Source organism: Mugil cephalus, chromosome 16, assembly GCF_022458985.1.
Source record: "Mugil cephalus isolate CIBA_MC_2020 chromosome 16, CIBA_Mcephalus_1.1, whole genome shotgun sequence".
NCBI classification, from domain to species: Eukaryota; Metazoa; Chordata; class Actinopteri; order Mugiliformes; family Mugilidae; genus Mugil; species Mugil cephalus.
Window position 1 is genome coordinate 12,981,236 of NC_061785.1, and position 16,186 is coordinate 12,997,421.

General features: G+C 39.8%; 1 protein-coding gene across 2 annotated transcripts in view; it reads right to left on the reverse strand.

The window, feature by feature from the left end:
- fmnl1b (formin-like 1b) overlaps positions 1-12,017 on the reverse strand; it is a 31,812-nt gene extending 19,795 nt beyond the window's left edge. Inside the window, exons 1-4 of one of the 2 annotated variants that reach the window (XM_047609924.1) lie at positions 11,345-12,017; positions 2,924-3,007; positions 985-1,071; positions 173-246 (exon numbers count right to left, since the gene is read on the reverse strand). In XM_047609924.1, coding sequence (XP_047465880.1) covers positions 173-246; positions 985-1,071; positions 2,924-3,007; positions 11,345-11,602 — 503 coding nt within the window. In that variant the 5' untranslated portion in view covers positions 11,603-12,017. The remainder of the gene's footprint in view (positions 1-172; positions 247-984; positions 1,072-2,923; positions 3,008-11,344) is intronic. The other variant, XM_047609923.1, reaches the window with a different exon arrangement.
- Positions 12,018-16,186: the final 4,169 nt, after the last annotated feature.

The window sequence follows — 16,186 nt, forward strand, 5'->3', positions numbered from 1 at the left end:
TGAAACGTCTCCAACAAAGCCAAAAACTCCAGTTGTCCTTGTTTCAGCTTTGTTTGTTTTTTTTGGATATACCATGACCTGGATGACTGAGAACATGCATATCTATCACAGCTTCACCAGCTGCTTTCCATTCACGATGGTTTAAACAAATGTAAGCTGCAGTGAGCCTCACCCAATGTGATTGGTCCTCAAGGAAATCTCCAGCTCTCTCAGGATCTGTGTGGATTCCTGGACACGTCTTTTGAACTAATAAAACACATGCAAGTTACAAAATCTCTGATTTATTGAATATTCAGTCTTCCTCAGCCTAGCTACTCCACAAACAATTATTTAATATGAGAGTCAGAGTTCAGTTCTAATCTGAGCTTTGTCTCTAAAAAAGCTAAAGTCAGAGTGGAGATGAATAAATAAATGAGTTAACATTGTGTTTTAGAGAGAGAGACTTTCCAAAATACGTATCATCTCCCCAAGTCATGCCACACATACAACAAACAGTTATTGTCATTGTTCTATCACTTTTCACACATTTCCAGTAATCAACAGTTTTAAGGCAGGTCAAATATATTTGGCTGAGTTCTTCCACTATCCTACAGTTCTTCCAGCACAACCTAGATGTATTACTATATTTCGAAGGAACAAGAGGGGTGTTAAAGTGCTTTACCTCCCCACCTCTGTTGGTTAGCCTTGTTGTTAATGTTCCCTCTTACATAATAATGGTATAAAAGCTGAAGTATGATATAATTGCCCTCGTATTTTTGCATATGTGTCCATCATAGTTGTTGCAATGTAAACTAAAAAGAGCAACAAACTGAACCTCTTGCAAATATGTTTTTGAAGACTTAATCTTAGATATCAGTTATGTAAATAGTAAAAACATGGATGGTGCTGTTTAATTCCTGCCACAGAAAGTAAAATAATCTTATCAAGAAGAAGGCTCATAAAACTCAAACTGAGATGCCAGCTGTGAGTTTTCTTGCATTATACCTTCCGACTGACTCCTCCACCATGATCCAGATAACTTTTAAGCTTTTCCAAATATGCAGATGGTGGATTCTTCACTTGAAAGCGCTCCTGAAGATGAAGAGAAACACAACAGATTTAATTATGTTTGATGCAGTGTAGCAGTGACAGGGCAGAGCTCAGTCAGGGGCCTTCACAGCCAGCTTGATTACGCAACATCTCTTATGCAAATGGTTAAAATGATTTGCCTGCATCTGCTCCACTAATGACCTTTAATCAAATGGCGGCCTTTGAAATCACGAGGATCAAACTTAAAACTTAAAAACTGAGCGAGGTGTCCTCTGTCACGTCCACATCAAGATACAATATGTGTTTGTGACGGCTGCTAATAATGTCTATTAGTCAGTCCACTTACAATACAAAAGATCCAATATCATAATATCAAGGATTCACAAAATCCTCAGATATTTTTGTTGTTTTGTTCTTTTTTTTTTTAAATTGCATGGCATTTCGTGGGTCTTCATGCTTCTGCCCCCTGAGCCTGGGCTACACTGAGATTAGTCCACATCTGAGGGAGATTCAAAACAGACTGAAGTTCCAAGAGAACAGTTGGACACATAAAAGATGTGAAACTAGAAAATATTGTGGGAATAGCCCAAATCCATGGAGCTATTGACAGCATTAGTTTTTGTTTAAAGTAAAACTGTTTCAAAACTGAAATATCTCAGAATAATTTAATATTACGTTGGGATTGCAACGATGCACAAAATCAATAGCAATATCCAGCCTTTGTTCTGAACATTTACACAAAAAATGAACATGGTAGAAACAGAAAAAGTGGCTGGGAACCGTACAAGTTTAATCTGTCACAGCCACAAAGGATAGATCTCATTTAAAAGGAAAATAAATGTTGGGTATTGAAGATAGCCAGTGTGTCAGACTTTGTGATTTCAAATGAAAGACATCACTGTATTTCGCGTGGTGACCAACAAGTTAATGGTGTGCCTGATGTCAGTGAGGAAAGACAGATGAGGACAGACACAAATAATGGATGCAAGAATGTAACAAGGTGAAAAATAATGTGACGCTCGGACCACAGTATATTCTCGACTGATAAGATATCTGAAATTCTTGACATGGTTACATGTTGGTCACTGATAAATCCATGGCTGTTTTTTACAATTACCGGAAACAAAGATATATGACCAGTTGATGCACCACAATGACATGTAGAATTTATATTTCTCTTCAACGCACTATGCCACTGGTGTGGGGTTTAAACCAGAAGACCGTCATCATTTTACTTGGTATGTTGAATATGAGTAGACTTTGTGGGATTCCATCATAAAAGAGTTTTTGAGTACGGAAGCTTCCAGAGTTTAGTTATAATCTGAGTTTAGTCTCAGAAAGAATTAACGTTGGGGCGGAGGTTAATAAATGAGTAATAACTTAACATGTGTGGTTTCAGTGAGAGAGAGATATCTTAAATCTTGTTTCAAAAATATGCCATAGATCATGTTCCGCACACCAACGAAAAGCTGCTCATGGTTCTGATATGAAGAAGACAATGACTAATACCTCTGCAATAATGTACTCTGACAAAGTGAGAAAATTATCAATCAAACAACATCTTCAAAGTTTAAAAGAAAAAAAGATGAAACTAAACAAGAAGCATTTTTCCAATTTAAAGCTAAGAACCTGAACCAGAACTAAACCAGTTCTGCTTTGGTGTAACCATCTTATGGAAAATGTTCTAGTGAAATTTGAAGACACCAAACAGAAAAGTAGTTTTGAAGTAAGTTAGTAGTAGGGTAGTAGGTTTCTGTGCTGGGATAAACAAGTCTGTTATGGTGATACAATGGTTCATCTGGAAATGTAATCTTCTGCACTTCAGCTAAAAACCTGCAACAAGAGAAAACAGCTTTAGAACAGAAATTTGGTTGGTTGGAAACAATGATCTTACTTGGTCGCAGATGAGTTCCCACTTCTTCTCATTGTCGTACTGGCTGAGGATCTTCACTTTGTCTGGGGGAAGGTTCATCGTATTCTGGAAACAAAGAGAGAGACAAAGAAGATAAAAGGGATTGGACCCATCTCATGAACGTTTTAGTGGTTGGAGTAAAGATTAAAGTGCATCTGAAATCACGACAAGCATTAATTGTTCTGGTCATTCAGTGCGTTGCACATGCACAGCTTAATCAAGCTACGCTCGAAATTCGACTTTCTGAGTGCAGTCCTTGTCCCAGTTCGCATACAATGGAGAATATCGAATAACTGAGGGGAACACGTGTCCTCCTCCTCTACACTAGGTGGCGATATGAGTTTTTTCAGCATGTTAATATGGCCCCCTTTCCGGTTGACCTATTATGTCATATAATAAAAAAACGGAGTCTAATGCGGCAGACTGGCATTTCAAACAACAACCAGATAGATAACAGTTCAGCTGTGTGTAATGTGCGTGCAACTTCTGGTGCAGATAAGATGTGCATTATTTCTCGTGTGGTTCTTCAGGTGGTTCTGTTTTCCTTCGTCTTCTGTGACCGGATTTCTTGGAATTTTTTTTGTTTTTCGGAATCATACACCAGCGCAGTTGTCCAGTTAAAGTCTGATTAAAGCCTATACATGCCATCGCATTATCTGGGTGTCTAATCGGATAAGGAGTAACGCATTTACATACATTTAATTATCGAGTTAATGTCCGCTTAAGGCAATAATTTGTTTCTTTCAGTTGTATGTAAACGTACTGAGTAGTTCGAGTGATCGGGGAATTAGGACAGCCACACTGTTGTGTAACCACACTCACACACAGTTAATTTTGTCAATATTTTGTTTGCTTAGTCATGAAATTACAGTCTATTTGTTTGAGAATGTATTCATTTCACGTACATTTGTGGCTCCTTCATGGCTCTGTTCACTCGGTACTACTCTGTACATAGAAAGTTTCTAACCATTACTAGGAACAAAAGGACAACAAACACTGGGTCCTCTCTGGGCCCCATGCACACATCTTCAATAATTCATGGGTTTGCTGTAAATCCTGTCATCAAGTCCAGTAAGGAGTCACTGTGTGAGTCAGAGGTCTTTGTTGCTGCTGTTGTGTGGCATCACTGGTTTTTAAGGTTATATTGTTGTACAGACTCACACTCCAACTTACTTACTTACTTATAACCTACATTTCAGAAAGAAATTCTAGGTCAGGCTTTGTTTTGAGAAGCTTTTTCCTGCAGCCTGATTACAAACTCTTGGCGACAGCAAAACAGAACTGATGGAGTCGACGAACAAACAGCAGACTGGCCACACAAGTTATACTTTGAGTAGTTCAGATGTGACGCTTTAAACGTGTTCCACAACTTTTCAAACTTGTTAGCACACTAGCGGTGTCCCATATAACAAACGCGACTAATTATAACTTGCAAACTGATGAAACTGGGCTAGACCACAGGAGACTCCCACTCACGCCCGCCGCACAGCTACGGCATCACTTCGCCTAAACTGTCTGAACATCTTATCTCTTCTTCTTTGACCTCACGCTCCCGTCTCTGTTACCGAAACTGCGCAGTGGAGTGGAGTCACCAACACTGATTCAGCCTGAGGAATGTCAAGCAGCTGTGACAAAGTGGCGATTTCTTTTAGGAATGTTCTTTCTGGGACCCAGTGTTAACCCTTTGCCCTTTTTAGAATATGTATCCCAATCATCACTGTTCCTCAACCCATTTTATACATCCTGAGGTAAATGCTGAAGCCGTATAAATACAAAAACAAGTGGAAAGTTCCAGCCGTGCTTGACATTATGGAAAACAAGGGCAGTAGATCAATGGTGGATGTGAATCTGATAAATCAAGCCTAATGATAGAAGCTGGAAGGTCAATAAGTGGTGGTTATATAAGGCCAGTTGGAAACTAAAAGAGAAAAACAACCTCAGTTTGAGCTGGAAAGTCTACAGAAAGACAAGGCTGCTATTGCTACTTTAATAAAGAGGCTATTTGAGATATTTGAATATTGTCTTCAGGTATCGGAGGTTTATTTTGACAGTGACCAGATACATACATTTCAATGGATGGAAGTTGTGGAGGACACTGAGAATATGTGAGGTAAACCTACATTCGTCAGAAGGGGGAGGGAGATTGGGGGAGGGACAAAACTTCATTACTGAACTATTGCCTGAGCTTCATTTGAGATGGTTTGGGATGAGTTGGACCGCAGAGTGAGTCAAAACCACTGGGAATGTAAGAAAACCAATCCAGGTAAAGATCTCATTAAGTTGTTTGCTGGGCTACTTTGAATGATCTCCTACTGTAGGTTTTCAACAGGGGGTCTGCGACACCTAGGGGGTCTGCAGACGTACTGCAGGTGGGTCACAAAGTCGTTGGTTGACCAGACATTTTTCATATTTTTTTAATTTCCCCCCACAAATTTAAATTTCTTTAAATACACAGTAACATGAATCCAACATATTTTACTAAAGGGATAAATGGAAGCAAAATGGATTGGTGATTCACTGTCCTACTACATTTAGCAGTTTATTATTGTTATTATTTAGTTTACTGAATTGAGACAATGCACATTAATCAACATTGATGCGTTAGTCATCAGTGTAAATGCGCCAGACATAGCACAGATGCTAATTTTCAGCCGTAGTCCCAAGGCTCCTACACAACACAGACAAAGAAGACTTTAGATCAACATTCATACAAAAGACAATTACAGAACCAGACATGGACAGACAATGTCAACACAAGCCAAAAAGGACACAGACAAACAGTATCAGAACAGACATGGTTCAAGAGTCCAGAGAGCATACATCAGATTAAGAAATAATTTAGGGTAAATTGAGCTATGTTACATGTCAGCAAATTTTCAACCTGTAAATTATTTTCTTCAACTGTCAATTATTTTTACATACATCAGTCAGGTATGTTAACGTGAGGTATGCTTACAGCAGTTGCAAAAAAAATAAAATAAATTTGAACCTGTGTATTATTTGAATAGATTAATATTGAAAGCAAAATGACAATAATAATGTATATTTATCAATAGCACTAGGTTGAGTTTAATATAGAACACATATAGTAAGTAGGGGGTCCTGAGTGATTTAAAATATAAAACATGTTCTGGTTTGTTTACCACTTTCACGTGGGTTTCACGTCACGTTTTTCGTATCTTATGAGATCGGGATATCTCGATGGATTTTGGGAGAAAGATTTCTCCCCAAAAGGAACCAAAACCACATCCCTGTAGCGTAAAAACTCCTCTTCTGAAGAAGAAAAGGAAGGAAAGTGATGTGACTAAACATGTCTGCTACATATCCATGGAGTATACTCAGGTACAGGTTGCATCAAACAAAAACAACAAACAGTGAACGCAGCTTTTAAAAGAAGAGAAAGGTTTCCTGGAGACAGCACGAAGGGGAAAATACTCTAGAGGGGGTTACAGAGTTTATGGTTTACATTTCTAGAGAAGGGCCAATGTACAAGCTACCTTCTCAACACTACATTAACTGTGACAGCCCCAGTTCAGAAAATGCAAGGAAAACCCTTCATGAATGTCCTGGAAGAAGTTTTGTCATTTAAGATTGGATCGTGACTTGGATCGGCTGATACACCGTATAGAAAGATTGGAGCAGGAGGCCAAAGAAACTTCGTCTGGACACTTCCTGTGCAAAGTAATAAAACTAAAGAAACCACAAAGGTGTATCTAAACCCTCTAGTACTGTACGTCAAAATCTACTCTAAGTGCACACAAGACAACAACAGCGCTGTCTTTATGATCTAAAATCGATTCTCTAATCAAAATATCGATACTTCCGATACTTCAGTCATTCAGGGTAATGTAGTAACACAGTGGAAAGTAACTAAACTATTGAATTGGGGCAACACAACAAACCTCGTGAAACAACTCAGGTTAAAGCAGAACACAGAAGCACAGGTTCAGAATTAAGATGCATATATATGCATTTATAGTTTCTAATAGTTAAACAAATATTTATTTTAATGGTCTTATTATTTTACTTATTTCTTAAGTATTTGAAACAGCATCTTCATATATTTTGTGTGATTGTGTCCATGGTTTTCCTTTAGCTTGGCTATATATTAAATGAGACCACTACCTCAATATACTTCTGAGATTACAACAAATAAATAAATGACTCTGATGTCTTGTATTCTTTATGAAGCTATGATCTGAAATACACTACTTTTTTTATCAGACACATTAGTGTGTATCTGTATCAGATCAGTATTGCCGATACCAGCCAGAATTTTACTCAGTATCGAATTGGAAAGAAAATTGGTGGCATCACACATCACTAAAAGCATTACAGGAGGAGTTTTAATGTCATATGTCAGCATCTGATCAGACTATGATCATTATCATCACCATCATCATCCCTGGTTCGCTGTAGGACAGATCCGCTCTGTTTTCTTGGGGTAACTGCCGGGTCAAACACAACCTGCGAGGCTCTGCCATCGTTGAGTTTTAATGAGTTTCGTTTCTAGCTCGCTGCCGGCCGCGTGTCCTCTGTGGACCGTTTTACAACACACTAAGACGTGTGAAGTGTGAAAGCATGCAGCCATTCTTGTCGCACTTAAATTGGCACTCTCCATGGCAACCTGCACAATAACTCCTCGCTGACTACTCAGACTGTGATGATGTAAGATGTGGAGTTCAAAAATAAATCAAAAAATCGCTTTCACACCTTTAACAATGTAAAGGTCTAAGATTCTAATCCAGCAGCAGCGCGTTAACTTCTGCAAGCAAACTGCTGAATGATTCATGGTGATGGGTCCTGAATCCATACATGTGCTGAATATCCCAAAAGGATAGATCAATTAAATTATCATGTTCACAGAAACTGTATAATTACTGAGAAATCTGTTCTCCCCACAGACACAAAGCTCCATCAACCTGCACTACCCCCATTCTGGTGAAACACAAGACCACTTTCATTATCTGTTGATCGTTTTCTTAGTTAATCGACTCACTGGTTTGCCCAAGACACATCAGAATGGAGAAAAATATAATTTTCTACATACGCAAATGATGTCTTTCAATCAGCAAACCCACAAGTTTTCTTTCACATATGTTGAAACATTGTCACATTTTTAAAACCTGAACCACCAAACGTTCAATTAAAGAAAATACTAAAACAATCAACATAGCTTCTGATTACTGGCCTTATTGAGGTATCGACTAATTGTTAGAGCATTGTTACTGTCCGGACGCCAGACTTTACTCCACAAACAAATTTACCGGCGGCTGGCCTGGAGTCTGTCTGTTGGGAACAGTAACACACACGTCATCTGAGCTCCATGGAGATGAATTTGTTTACAACGAAGCGTATCGGTTGATATCCTTCCTCTCATAATGAAATCCAGACCATCATGCAATCTAAAATGATAAGTATTTTAGGGAAGAGTTGGTAGAGTTACCTGGTGCATGTGATACTGACAAGGAAACGACTCATACAACTCATAAAGCCTGTACCAGTGCGGACCTGTCTGATTGTGAATACAGTACACAAATCCACAGATGTACATTTACAAGTCCACCCACTGCGGCATTCCCTTTAGGGAGATATGCAAAGCGTTATGTAAAACACGAAGGAAAAAGGTGCTCAACGTAAATTTGGATGTGACTGGAGCCTTTGTGAGCTCACTTCACCAGAATTACACTTGATGAGTTGATACTGATCCTTTCACTGCTGCCACATCATTACGTGAATTAAGCTGTGATAAATGCAGCTCACAGAGGAAACAAAATGGCTAAAAACACTGAGCGATTGCACGCAAATTCACACAAGCACACACACACCATTGTTAAGCCTCCATCTCTCTATTTTTGCTCCTCTTTGAATCTGCAGCAACATTTGCAGCATTTCTCACTTGCGCCTCTTCAAACAGCGGCCGGTTCGAATGCAGACGGAGTATCTCGACATGGCGAACAGGATTCGTTATGCACAGTCAGCAGAAGAAGGGGAGGGGGTTGTAATCTATAGCCTATTTGGCAGATTTTTGCTTGGCTGTTTGGCGTTACACTGCGCACCTGCACATTCACACAAACAACTGCAGCCACACACTCACAGGCACAAACGCCGACAGCAGAATTAATTCACTGCAGTGGTCGTCCCACGACAGTAACGCGTCTACCACTCAAATCCTTTCACTGCGGAGCCAAGTGGATTCAGAGTGATCTGGAGACTTTATTAAAACGGAGCTTAGATTTAAAAAATGTCATTGTGTGTCCAAGCTGCTGTTCTCACTGTGTATGTGACAAGAAATCTATAATATATGTGCTGAATCTTGAATTTTTAAATCGTGCCAGTTTTCAGAACTGCTTCCTAACTTCCTTGCCTCCCAGCTAACTACAGCTCTTCATAGCCTTTTCAGATGATGAATACAGACTACTGGTTAATTCATCTCAGGTGCAGAGCGTATGTACCAGGTGTCCGCTGGCTACGGTCTTTTTTGGGCCAGACACAGGAAACATGAGAAGACATCCCAATCAGGATTTTGTTGTTTGCAGTTCTTTGATATTTCTGTACCTTCAACTGAGTCCATGTTAGTCTACGATCTTCATTTACGCGGATTTAAAGAAGGTTTCCAAAATTCATTTAATGCCATTTTGGTGAGTTTGAATCAGCATTTCTATAATTCTAACTAAAGCTTAGCTCAAAGCTTCATTTCTAAGCTTCCACTTTCTCTCAAAGAAATCATCAGAAGCAGGTTGGAGACATGCCACTGAGGGAAATAAAGCTTTAGCTCCTCAACAGACATATTTAGAAATCAGGGAGTGTTTCTCCCCATAAACACTGACTGAGGTGGCGTTCATCGGATGTTTCTGTAAGTACGATCACTTGCAGTAAGCCTCGGGTCTGATATGTTTACTTTTCACGCTATCGCTTTTCAGATCAGCTCGACGTCACCGTGAAGTCAGGAAACAACTCGGAGAGGAATGAAGTGAGGAATGCGGTTAATCACAGAGTGAGTTGTCAGGCGACATATTGAACATAGTTGGGTTGTCAAGACTCAGATTTGCCTTGTTTACCTGCCTACCTGTCCATCACAGCCTCCTACCTGCTTGCAAGGTGTTTGCATTGCTAATAACAACATTACTTATTTTCTGAAGCGAACGGCCATGTTGACCGACATCGCTGATGCAATCCCTGCAGCAGATTCAAACATCTTCTAGAAGAGCTAGCATTTGCTAAGTGGCTGTAAGGCTAGGAATGAGTTTAAGCTGTTAACTTTCACTTCACACTGCCCACGTCTCAGTCCAATCCAGCATCTGTGGGATGTTCTGGACAAACAAGTCCGATCCATGGTGGCCCCATGCAGGACTTCAAGGATCTGCTCTTAACCTATTGGTGCCAGATACCACAGCACACCTGCAGAGGTCTAGAGGAGGAACCCAAGCCTCGATGGGTTCAGGGATGGTTTGGCAGCAATAGAGGGACCTTGACAATGTTAGGTCATAATGTTGTGGCTGAATGGTGTTACAGTTCCTGACCTGATTTCTTGGGAACTCTGTATGATATGGTCTGCTTCAGGGAGTGAAGGCAGTATAGATGTCATAGCGACAACTACGCAGAAACAGACTGATGATGGTATGTGTAGCTGCAGAACCCATCGAGGGTTATGGACAAAACCTGAAAAAGGAGTCACGGGGTATTTAAAGTAGGAGACTACCCAAGCCTCCCCCTATATGTGAAACATGTGGGTGTACTTGTACTTGTTTGGGACATCACTGATGGACCTAATGAATTTTTTAATAATACAGACAAAAGTCCTAAAATCGTTTCTGGCAACTGCTAATCTGTGGACGACAAATCAGCAGTAACCAGAAATGTTTAGTTGCTATTACCGCTGGACAAGGGGGTCCCACCAGGAACTGGAAACAAGGGTTTCACTAACTTTTGCAACTCACAGATATGTACAAATGATAAAAAAAGTACAATATTTTGTTTTCATTCGTTTGATTGGGTTGTCTACTGTCAGGATTTGTGTGATAATACCCTCAGGTTTTGAATTGTCTTTACGCAGAATTGTAAAAAATAAAAAATAAATAAATAAAAATAAAAATGCAACCATTTTTAGGCTGCACTGCCAATAAAGAAGCAGATTTGAAGCTGTGAAGGAGAAGGAATGTGCAGTGGCACCTCTTATTAAGTCATGAACATATCTTCCAACCAAACACCAAGTCTCATGCTGCGGTAAGCTCGAATATAAAGGACCTCTTATGTATCTTTCCACAGGGGCATTGTGTACCTGGCACAGCGATAAGCTTGTCCTGAGGACGTGCACATTTCCAACATATTCCACATTCTTTGTGCTCTCTTCTCTGTGTTAAAGTTGACGTGCTGCACATACTCATTCATATTCTGACTCACCAACACGGCACTGAAGCGCTCTTCCAGCTCTTCTTCAGGTGGAACTGGGAGTTTCTCGGCTGGTGTTTGCTTCTGGGGACCTGTGGAGCCAAGAGGAGCCGACTTGCTCTCCTTCCTCTGGGAAGCCTCCGGGCTTCCTGCTGCATTTCCCATAATAGCAAATCCCCAAAGACACACATATAAGTAAAAAACTAAGAAATCAGCTTCCGTTAAGGCCACGGCCAGAAAGATAATTAAAAATAAGACTCTTCTAGTCATTTAAAGTTGAGTTCTGTGAGGCCTTTGACCTTCCATCATCGCTACAACCCCACTGTGTTGACTCATGCTGGGTGATCATCAATATTCTCCAGCAATGGTGGGATGAAATCCACCCCAGCCGCTGAATGAGAGTCAGACCTCGCTCAGATCCTGGTGCATTATGAAACCCTAGAAAGAGGGAAGGGGATATCCTGACAGTGTCAAGGCAGAGTGACAGCTGAGCGGGTGAAAGAGGAAAAAAAAAAGGGGGAGGAGAAAGAGGAGGAGGAGTTCAGAGAGCCTGGGGCTGGTGTCTGGGACGAGGCTGTAAAAAGAAAGGGGAAAAAAACAACAACAAAAAGGTAAACTCAGGAGAAAACTCCTCCTGCAGCTGCTGCAGCGCTAGAGGTAAACACACTGAGTTTACAGGTGATTTATGAAGTCCTTCATCTACTGATGTATGCTGGGGGTCTCCAAGCACCACGTCCAGGGGAAGGAGAGGAAAAAAGAGGCAGAGATCCAGCAGGTTGTCTATCCTATCCGACACAGGGAGGGAGAGAAACTGAAGGCAGCAGTGACACTAGTGTTAACAGCAGAGATCTCTGGGTCCTAATGCCTCCAGTTGCCTCCACACACCTGACGTCTGGAGCGTAACTATGAAACTGAAACAGTCTTTTTACTGTATGCAGATATTCAGATCATCTTTAATATACGCGCTGTGTTGTTTCTCGTGCTGGTTTACAGCATTTCAATTTTAGTTTGGTTGTTGTTTTTTTCAAGGTCAAGGTCTGGTGAGAGAGAGAGAGCGTTGTAAAAAAATATCTTATTTTTAGCACTGTCAAACATTAACATTTTTTAATCAAATTAATCGCAGGGTTGCCATGGATTCATTTCGATTAATCACAATTGAATATCGTTAATTTTTAATCTATATTAATCGCGTGTACTTTGCATGAGCAAACAGAGTAAAAAAGGAAGGGACTATATATCCACTTAATGTGCACAAAACATCTGAAACAGCAACTTTTTGTGTAATTTTTTATACAAACATTTATCCACATTAATGTGGCCCTGTTACACCTCTTTCAGCAGATACTAAGACGAACCAACTTCTTATTTAGCTTGTTCTTTACAATGTTGCCTGCAACTGAGAACAGTCTCGCACATGGAGCAGTGGTTGCAGGAGTGGCCAGTTATTTGCATGTCAGCATTACCAGCTTGTCTTTGCTTTGGTTTGTCACAAGCCACAGTCATGTTAGCCGAAGTGCTAGCAGAATCCCAGACTAAGATATGCTTTGCGTTAGTGTGCTATTTTATGCTGGAAGTACCTTAGTGAAAAGAAAACTCCTCCCAGCAGAGTGTGCATAATACTTTATGTGGGTCAGCTATTCTGTTTTGTTTTGTTTTGTTTTGTACTCAAATTTCGCATGGAGAAGGCCAATGCGCGGTTTGGCGTCTTCCATCTTTATCCATTCTATGCTGCAGGTGGTTTAATTTTAATCAGATTAATCATGATGACGGATTAATCCCCATTTTGTGTTAATTTTGTCAGCCCTGATTGTCTTAAAAACCTATGTTAAACAGCGTAAAAAGGTCCTCAAATAGAACCTTTTACACAGAATGGACATGCTCACTGTTGACATATGAACAGTATTTATACAGTAAGTGACGATAAAAGCTAGCAACATAGTCGGCCATCTTGGTTGTTTTTTCCACAACCTACATTCACTGTGAAAATAAATAAATGCACCAGTTTCATTAACTGGTGACAAGACTACATGGGATCTTAAAGAAAATTCAGAGCTGTAGCGATGATGGTAAAAGAAAAAAACTTTGGTGACACAAAATCAGGTCCACCCAGAGAGGCACCGCTAACAGTACTTTATTTTCAAACTCAAAGCGGTGACAGAAAAAAGAGCGGAAAGTTGGTCCAGAGTTTCTCCATTGGGAACTGCCAAAACAAAATGTGGTTACATCCTCAAACTCATAAGAGTTGCATGAAATCTTGCACAAACTTGAACAATGTGAATTCAAAGTTTAAGACATGGTGGAGAAAACTTTATTAAGTCAAAGCATATTTACAGTGGAAGAAAATATCTTTTAAGTTAAGATAAATTAAAAATGTGGGGTGAATAACAATAGTACTTTTTATGAAATGTGATTTATAGGTGAGGTTTATTAAGACCAGCTAAACTCTGCAAGAAAAGGTCAAAAAGAATTTATTACAACTTATAAAAAGCAACGTTAATCTTCACGTAGTAAGAGGTGTAATTAGGCGTTTCACATTGTGTTGCTGGGTGTTCCCAGAGGTGACAAACTGCAAACCTCTGGCAGCTCACAGAACCAGATCCCTCCTGTGATCAAAGCCTCATTCATGCTCACATGTTGCGCCATCAGAGAGTCTCATAATGAGCCGACAAACCCCGTTCGTAATGGCCGGCTAAAGAGGATCAAGCTCTTAAGCAGAGTCATAAGTTGTGCAGCAAGAAATGACATAACGCTGTGGCCACAGAGTGATAAGAGTGTAACTGGAAGGTGGAGACAGGTGTTAATTAATAATGAGCGTAACAGTGATACCTGTGTGTCTGGCCACACCTGGTAGGCCGGCACACACCAGGTAATGAAGTGTGACCCAACGTTGTGAGGTCGTCACTCGAACTCTCCCTGCATAACGACTTTTCTTAAATTGTTGCTTGTCAACACGGTCACTTGTTTGAAAGAAATAAAAGAATCACTATGTTTATAGTATCACTAAAGTTTGAGTGCCATTCAGCATTTCACACATTTTAGCATAAAAATACTCAAAATATTAGTGGATTGGAAAGTAGACAAAGACAACCCAGTAGAACATATGAAACTGACCTATTGGGTATTTGTCTTTTTAGGAAAATGTGCCAATATTACATATCTGTGAGGTGTGAAAAAAAATCAAAAAAAGTGTGATCTTCAAAACACATATTCGTGAAAGTAAATAATGGCACAGACGAATATGGTTTCTAAGATGAAAAGAGCTGGAGTAAACAGCCGATGTGAGGAAACCAACAAACACCTCAGAACTGAAATTAATTTCAACCTGAAATTCCTCCAAGCCACTTTAAATGACTGATCAGCAGTTACCTGAAACATTTAGTTATTGTTGCACGAGGGGGTCACACCAGATACCGAAAACAAGGGTTATATTTACAACTCACAGGTATGTACAAATGATTAATTTTCTTGAACAAATCAATACACAAGTATAATGTTTCAATTTCATTTGTTTGATTGGGTTCTCTTTGTCTACTTTCACCAATGTTGCTGAGGTTCAAATACGTTTATGTGGTACAAACACCATAATAGAGTAACTATAAACCGGGATACATCTCTAGAATCTGTTCCCTAAGAAATAAAAAGCTTTTAGGTTCAGGACGGAGATTGCTCCTGGTTAAAGAAACAACACATTTCTCTATATTTTCTGGAGGCAAACAACAACAAAGTGGAAATTACGTTATATCCATTTAGCCACGTACTCTAGACGTGAAAGAAAAAAGGCAATTAATCACCACCTTTTTCAATAAAGCGTGTATTTTTTGTTTCTCTTTGTCGAATAAAGATCAATTGCAGCCTCATGGATGCTAACTCTTACATGTGATCAAACTTTCACTGAAGCCATAGCCGAGTATCACTATCAGACTCTGCGTTAGGCTGACACCTACTGGTCATAACTGTGAGTTACAGCGTGAAATTTCTACACAGGGCTTGTCAGCCAACACACCGACAGATGAAATGTGGAGATGAGATGAAAGTGGTCACTCAGACAGACCACATTTACATTCAGTGTTTATGACTGTAGGTGGTGGGGAGGCTTGGAAGCCAAAGAACACCATCCCAGCTGTGAAGCACGGGGGCGGCAGCAGCATGTTGCGGTGGCGCTTTGCTGCAAGAGGGACTGTTGCAACAGTTATTTGGCATCATGAGGAAATCAGGAAGTTAAAGAAGTTAAAGAAAGTTAAAGGAAATTAAAACCAAGAGGTATAGGGACGGTCTTCTCAAAGCACCTGATCTCAGTCCAACATAAAATGTGTTTCGTGATTTTCAAATTTTACAGTGAGACTGACTTTTTGTTGTTGTTGTTTTTCCTTCTTTGGATGTATGTGTTTATTTTTCTGGGGTGATTCCCCTCAAGGTGGATACACAAGATGCCATGATTATATGATTATATGTGCATTATTTGTTCTGATGTTGATACGCGAATGGCCTGAAGAGGCAGTTGTGCAATTCTGATGTGCATAAATCTGAATAAAAAAAATGCAAATGTCTTTTGTGCCTTTTTGTTTTGTTGTTTTTAAACCCGTTCCACCTGTTCTGTTGGGAAGAATGTGTTTAAATTCCTTCAGCGTTTTGTAAGAAGCTTCTGGAAGAACACCTGAAATATTTGACCCAATTAAAAGTTCTACAGTATTTGTTAGAGCTGCTGATGAGTTTCCTCCACAATGAAAGGACCACAGAAATCCTCTGCACAATACATTTCTATATCTCAGGAAATTAATTTACTTATAATTTGCCTCTTACTAGTTTTGGTCTTTTCTCAAGCGCGACATATAAATCTCAAGGATTTTTCTTACT